This window comes from Cibotium barometz, chromosome 32 (genome assembly GCF_041138505.1).
Source record: "Cibotium barometz isolate CiBa-2024 chromosome 32, ASM4113850v1, whole genome shotgun sequence".
NCBI lineage: Eukaryota > Viridiplantae > Streptophyta > Polypodiopsida > Cyatheales > Cibotiaceae > Cibotium > Cibotium barometz.
The window spans coordinates 12,277,959-12,285,817 of NC_141077.1; the positions used below are offsets into that span (position 1 = coordinate 12,277,959).

Here is a 7,859-nt window from a genome sequence, read left to right on the forward strand (position 1 = left end):
GAGAGAGGAAAAGTTTAGTTTACTCTAAGTTAAAATTTATTTTGACCAAAGACCTATAAAAGGAAGTAAAATCAAATTGATATAAGTTGAGACGGATTTGTTTAAGTTGTCAATGAGACCAATGAAGTTAAACATTTACTTCTATTAACCTCCAAAACAAAAATTGAAGTGTAATATTCCTCCATGAGTGGATTATACCTTATATAGAATATAGGTGTAAACGGTAGAGGTGGTTTACAAGGGGCCATTCAGGCACATCGTCTCCTTTCTCCAAGTCCAATCAAAATATTTTCGACCAAGGAGAGGAGGATGAGGAAACATGAAGAGCAGAGAGAGAGAGAGAGAGAGAGAGAGAGAGAGAGAGAGAGAGAGAGAGAGAGAGAGAGAGAGAGAGAGAGGAAAAGTTTAGTTTACTCTAAGTTAAAATTTATTTTAACCAAAGGCCTATAAAAGGAAGTAAAATCAAATTGATATAAGTTGAGCAGGATTTGTTTAAGTTGTCAATGAGACCAATGAAGTTAATCATTTACTTCTATTAACATCCAAAACAAAAATTGAAGTGTAATATTCCTCCATGAGTGGATTATACCTTATATAGAATATAGGTGTAAAGGTAGAGGTGGTTTACAAGGGGCCATTTAGGCACATCGTCTCCTTTCTCCAAGTCCAATCAAAATATTTTCGACCAGGGAGAGGAGGATGAGGAAACATGAAGAGAGAGAGAGAGAGAGAGAGAGAGAGAGAGAGAGAGAGAGAGAGAGAGAGCTATTCAAATAGAAATCTATTTTCAATGAGATAAAATAAAACATGATTAATAACATGACCTCGAGTGTTTATGTGAGCTTATATTTTTCTTTTTTGTTTTGGTGAAATCCTCTTTATTATAAGTTTTTTGGATGAGGAATATAAAGGAAAAGATTAATTTACTTTTATTAAAAACTGTAGAATCAACCAAATATTAAAAAAAACTCAAATCAAATCGATAACTTGAGGTTGGAGTAACCTCTAAAAATAAAGTACTAAAGTGCAATCTCCCATATATTATGTAGAGCATAAATGTAATAAATGTGGAGGTAGGGGTGTTTTACAAGGGGCCATCTAGGTGGGATCTCCTTTCTCCAAATCCAATGAAAAAGGGCCTCATTAAAAAATGAGTTAAGAAAGATGGGGAATACATTAATATGAGTGCCACCTTGTTAGATGGGACCTTTTGTGGAATAAGTCCCATCTTGTTAGGAGTATTGGATGGGATCTTTTGTATTGGGATATTTTTCAAGTGGTGTGGTGGCCACAGTGGGACTTGTTTATGCGAAGTAGACTAAGCTAAAGGTTGCTTTTTGGAACTTTTTGAAAAGAGATGCTTCTGAGGGGGGGAAGAAATATGCCCACTTGGAAAGGTGTGGGGAGTAGGGATGCTAAGTCAGATTTAAATTATTGTCATAGACTAACTGTATATATATATAGATATATATATATATATATATATATATATATATATATATATAGAGAGAGAGAGAGAGAGAGAGAGAGAGAGAGAGAGAGAGGCATAGTGGTGTGGGGAGAGAGAGAGGGGCGAGCTATGGAGCCTTCAGGTTTGTACTTGTCCTTAATAATCACCATAGCCATAGCGTCTTGCATTCTCTTTGTATTAAGGGCCTACAACTCCATTTCACACTTGCCCAAGCTGCAGCCCGGTCAGGCCCCTTTCCCCAAAGGGAGCCTGGGCCTCCCCGTGCTTGGCCAGACACTCGAGCTCTTCCGAGATTTCAAGCGATGTCCGGACAACTTCTGGCGCAAACGCATCGCTCGGTAAGCGCTCATTTCTTGTAATTAGTGCCCGCTAATCATCATCAAATGAGGTTTACATAAAGGTTTGGTGGTAAATGCTTTATTATTTCCTCTGGTTAAGCACTCGCATCTTCCTAACTTTGGTAATGCTCATGTGCCTCCTAACACCTTACCTTAGACTTTGGTAGTGCTCATGTGCCTTCTCACACCTTACCTTAGACTTTGGTAGTGCTCATGTGCATACAAACTTTGATAGTGCTCATGTCCACCCACTTTGGATCTATAGACCGATAGAAATATGGTGTATATCTATCTATACCAGATAGCATGATTCCATATCGTGTGCATTCTTAGGTTGGTTGTATTCACAAAAGAAGGATAGATAGGTAAGGAAAGGGGTGTACATAGTTGTGTCAAAAATACATTCGCGAACCTTACATAGGTTTTGAACTCAGGTCCCACAGTTGAAAAGTTGACCATCTATCCACTTGGGCCTAGCCCAAAAAAACTTAACCCTACCCTTACAATACTCATAGATTTGTACCAAACAAGTACTAGAATGCTACCTTATATCTTATGCATTCTTTAATTTATATTACTTATGGTGCTTGTCTCAACAATTGCATCAAGCAGATAGCATGTTACCTTGACTAAGAGGTTTTTGAAATGGTGGTACTCCTTTCAATGCTTGGCAAATCCATTTTATAGTGTATTTTTTCTGGTTGAAATTAGAAAATCCTAGTTGAAATTTAGCATGAGCTTTATGTTCAAGGGACAAAAACTATATATTTTTATTATAATCCTTGTATTTTTTGGGGTTTTTTCTATTGAATCTTGATTACCTTAAATTATTGCTACATTTTGATTGGTTGAAAAAAGACATCTTTTTTGAGTTCTCACCCAATTGTGATACTCTTGACTTATTATCTATAATTGAAAGGGTACTACTCATTATGATATTGTGGTAATCGTCTGGTTTATTCTTATAAGTTCTCTTTCTATAATATACTTTATATCTATTGGGTGGAAAGACAATCAATTGCCTTAGGTAATAAGCAAGAATTTCTTCAAATATAATGGGCACCTTGTGGATTGTAAGACAATGACAAATGTGAATCATATATTATTAGGATTTGAACCACAATACCTTGGTGATAAATAAGAAAGAATGTTTCAATTTTGTAAACTTTATGGACACATAAGCTAGGTGGTCTAGGCCTTATGGTTATCATCACAATGGCATTATAGATTCTCATTTATCAATGGGAGTTGATCTCATCATTCATTTCTTACTTCAACATGTAGTTTCCTAATCCCTATTGTGCTACCATTATGCGAGCGTTATTGATGTGGGTGTGTAAACAAGTGTGGGTTTAGTGTGAAAAAAAGCTAGGTACAATTTGTTTTGCATTGTTGAAATTTGAAAATTACTTGCAAATTTTAGAGTTTGAGATTCGAAAATTATGAGGTTTTGGGTGTTTTTAGTTATAAATACCTTTAAATTATTATTAGTTTGTCAAAAGTGCCTTAAAATTTAGAGAAAGGTTTTTCAGCATTTGGTGTCAAACTTTTTTTCGCACAATGTGTGGGTTGTGCATTCTAGAAGCACAGTTAGCTATATGTGGTGTCTATTTAGTCACTTTAGGAACCAAGCACGAGTGAACACTTAAATGTGTAGTGAAGCAATATTCCTTGTGAAGTTTAATTCCTAATTTTTTATTTTATAAATGATGCACTTTCATTAGATGAGGATATTCTTTTCTTTAGCTTGTGTTTTATCTAAAGGTGGGGTGAAAGGTGTACACTAGTAGATGCTAGTATCTTTTATCTAAAGTTGGGGATGAAGGAGTCAAACACTATTAGATATTGGGGTAACGATGTGTTTAAGAACAAAATAATAGCATTTTATGATGTTTTCATATTCTTGGATGGGCCTATTATGAGTAAATAACTACTACTTTGTTATTTTTTGGTGGGCAGGTATGGCAAGGGAGGAGGATTGTTCAAGACCCATTTATTTGGGTCACCAACTATAATAACCACCACTCCTAACACAGTGAGGGCAATAGCTTTGGATGCTGAGACCTTTGCACCAGGGTGGCCAAAGTCTGTCATGAAATTGGTAGGGGGGCAATCCTTCTTAGTCCTCAAGGGAGAGGATTACAAGAGGCTCCGTCGCCTCGCCACCGTTGCAGTCTCCTCCCCCCACACCTTGAACAAAGTGATCACCTTAGTTGAAAAGCTCACCCTTCAAGCCTTGCACAATTGGTCCCACATGGGCCAATTCCTCCTCATCAATGAGCTCCTTGGGGTAATACAACTTTATTCTATTCTTAGCTAGTTTAAGGCTTTTGGCATCATAAGGGACAAGTTATTTTGTTTGGTGCTTTGTGCCATGTTAACTAAGGCTTCAAGGTTGATTGGTGCTTTTTATCAATCCTAGATATCTTGTGATTAGCTTGCCTAAGCGAGACTTCATGATGGGAGTGAACAATAAGCTTAGGGGTTTTAGCTCAAGGTGTTTCCTTTTAGGATGATTCTATTAAATGCCAGGTTATGTGTGCTTCAACAAGCTTCACATGGGGGGATGGGTGTGTGTGTGTGTGTGTGTGTGTGTGTGTGTGAGAGAGAGAGAGAGAGAGAGAGAGAGAGAGAGAGAGAGAAAGAGATCTCAATTTGTGCTTGGCCCACCATAATTGAGCTTCATTAAGGAATAATTTAATGTTTAATGCACCATGATTGGGCCAATTAATGCAACAACATTTGTGATGGTTAATCAAGGAGTAGTACTGAGCGTGATCAAGGCATTTTGTTAATGTTTAGTGGTGATGAAGGGCTTTGACATAAGTGAGAGCTTTGATGTGTGTGGTGTGCAGTTAACATTCGACATAATTGCGAGCTTACTGGTGGGAAAGTTACCAAATGAAGAGACCAAAGAGTTTTGTGAGGAATTTCATGATCTCAATGCGGGGCTCAGGGCGTTGCCATTCAACATTCCTGGCTTTGCTTTCCACCGTGCTTTGAAGGTAATCCCCAATTTTCTACCATTTTAACCTAGACTCAATTATTCGTCTCTTGATCCTCATTGAAAAATATTTGCAATCTCTCTCTCTCTCTCTCTCTTAAAAAAAAAGAGTATTTTCAATTAGGCTTCATTTTACTTATGGGCCAAGGCTTAGATATTTCTCTTCCCATCATTTGAAAGATTTGCATTTTTTTTTGTTCTTTATATGTGTGTGTGTGTGTGTGTGTGTGTGTGTATACATATACATATATGCGTGTGTGTGTGTGTGTATACATATACATATATATGTGTGTGTGTGTGTGTATACATTTTTTTTTTGTTCTTTATATGTGTGTGTGTGTGTGTATACATATACATATATGTATGTATGTATGTATGCTTGCTTGTTTGCATTTCCCTCCCCAAAAAATTTACTCTTAACATTATTTTAATTATATCAAACTAGTTTTGGTCAAGCTTTAACTATTTAGCTCTGAGACATTGAAAATAAGTTACAAAGTATGATTTCATTAACACATTAACTCATAATCTTATAAAGATTATACTTTTGAGCTTTTGATGATTTAAATGTAAAGCATGCTAAATTACCTTCTTCTTTTTTCTCATTCACACGTCAATTCACAATGTAAGTGCTCTTAATAAAGGTGACACTTTTGAGCTCTTGATCAATGAAATATAAAGCATGCTAAATTACTACTTTTTTCTCTTCCTCTTTTTTTTCATTTCACTCGTAGACATAACAAATTCACAATGTATAAAGATTAACAGTTTGCTCTTGATCATTTAAAAGAGAAGCATGCTAAATTACTATGTTTTTTTTAATTTTTGGATTTTTTTTTTCCATTTAAGTAGGCTAGGAAGAAAATTGACAAGAGGGTACAAGGCTATATTGAGGATAGGGTTGCAAGGCCAGATGTGGTACATGGGGATGTGTTGGAGTCTTTGATGAACATGGTGGATGAGGGGGGCAAGAAGCTCTCTTCAGAAGAGATAGTTGATTCCATAGTAGCTTTTCTGCTGGCCGGACATGAATCATCTGCTCACACTGCTATGTGGATCATGATCTTCCTCTCAAAGCATCCCAACAAACTCCAAAAAATAACAGTAACTATTTTCGAACCCTAATGCCATTTGAAAAGTAAATTGATTTTGAATTATGTGAAGTAAGCTATTAAAAAAAACAACATTTTTTCTAATAAATGTCTTTGTGTACTAAATCCCAGGATGAACAAACAAGGATAGCAACTGAGAAAAGCAAATCTGGTGAAGGCTTGTCTGTCTCGGATTACAAAGGAATGACTTACTTGTACTCGGTATCCAATTTTATGAAATAATTTTTTGAATGCTTACAATAGTATTACCTTTTACTTTTATTAGCCACATAGATCATCTTCTTAATCATGTTGAATGCTTACAATAGTATTACCTTTTACTTTTATTAGCCATATAGATCATCGTCTTAATCATTTTGTTGCATTGTTTTCCTAGGTTATTGATGAGACATTGAGGATTGTAAACATTTCTCCCTTCACCTTTCGAAAATCATTGAAAACAATTGAAATCAATGGTAATCCATTTCTTGCTTTTATAGGCTTAGATTGTAACTGTGGTGGTTATATACAATCCATGCATTTGAATTGAATTGAAACCATATGATAAAATTGAATTGAATTGAATTGAAACCATATGATAAAATGCAATTCGGCATGTGCGAAACATAACCAATAGCTTTGACATATATTTGTTGTTGATTAGCTATGATTAAGTATATGAAAGCTCAAGTTAGATGATCATGACAATAAGCATATAATAATCACTTGAGGGTAGCATGGAAGCTTAATAATTGAGATTTTGTGTCATATTATTGTTGGGTGTGTATTAGGCTACACCCTTCCCAAGGATTGGAGTATAGCTCTTTGGTTTAGAGCTAATCACTTAAATGAAGATCTCTACTCAGACCCTTACTCTTTCAATCCGGAACGATGGGAGGTTAGTTAATCATAAGACATTATGTTTTCCATGGCAACACACTTTGATAAAAGTAACTTATTTCAGCTTCTTGATGATCTTTAGGATATAAAGCTCACAGCAGGCATGTACACCCCATTTGGGTTAGGTGCAAGGTCATGCATTGGCATGGAGCTCGCAAAGCTCGAGTTAGCGGTCTTAGTGCACAATTTAGTACTCAATTACAGGTATACCATGCTTTACTTCTTTTAGGATTTTATGTTGCCTCTTAGACTTATGTCTATATGAAACCTGCAAGTCAAAAATGTACTTGGATTTGCTATAAGGTCTTATGTGTATTATGAAGTTTATAGGAAAGTACTTAAATCTCTGAAACCAATGTTGGATCTTGTAGCATCTATCAGAATTTGAGAAGTAGATAGCTTTTTAATCACATTGCTCAATGTAAATTTTTTGACAACTAAGGATTGTTTGATTTAATTAACAATTTTGCCCTTGTTTTGAAGCAACAAGTGAAAAGAGTTTTGTTATATTTTTTGATGTTCTCTTATCTTTGAAGTGTTATTTTTTCATGGAGAAACACTATGACTTTGCTTGTTGAACTTGTGCAGATGGGAGCTGGTCAATCCAAATGCTGATATATCTTATCTACCGCGACCAAGGCCCAATGATAATTGCCCTGTCTTGATTTATTCCAAATAGATAAAATACCAAAGATTCTATCCTATTGGACAATTAGTGTATAAACTTGTACACAGATTCTCAAATATGTAGTAAAAAATTAGTGTTTAATAAAATTTTAAGCGCTATATGAAATTTGAACTATATTTACACACAGACATTTGTTTGCATTTCCCATGTTTATATTGTCAAGAGGGTTTTAGACATGCAAAGGTTGTTTATGCGATTATTATTATTATTATTTTAGAGAATTTGGAATAATGCATACTAGCATAACATTATTTTTAATGTATAGATTTCATATTTGTATCTATACATAGGATAAAATTGGTTAGTGCACATAAAAATTTCAATGCACATAAAATTTACTCATATTTGTATCTATACATAGGGTAAA

At 35.2% G+C, this 7,859-nt stretch overlaps 1 protein-coding gene across 2 annotated transcripts; it reads left to right on the forward strand.

Annotated features, from left to right (window-relative positions):
- Positions 1-1,511: 1,511 nt before the first annotated feature.
- LOC147619831 (ent-kaurenoic acid oxidase 2-like) lies at positions 1,512-7,618 on the forward strand. 2 transcript variants are annotated; one of them, XM_086825674.1, is made up of 9 exons: positions 1,512-1,809; positions 3,769-4,099; positions 4,665-4,814; positions 5,666-5,917; positions 6,037-6,126; positions 6,302-6,380; positions 6,696-6,802; positions 6,887-7,008; positions 7,393-7,618. In XM_086825674.1, exons 1-9 carry the CDS (start codon positions 1,580-1,582, stop codon positions 7,481-7,483), a joined length of 1,452 nt encoding a protein of 483 aa, XP_086681800.1. In that variant the 5' UTR covers positions 1,512-1,579; the 3' UTR covers positions 7,484-7,618. The 2 variants fall into 2 exon arrangements, with proteins under 2 accessions (XP_086681800.1, XP_086681801.1); XM_086825675.1 differs by lacking the exons at positions 6,696-6,802; positions 6,887-7,008.
- Positions 7,619-7,859: the final 241 nt, after the last annotated feature.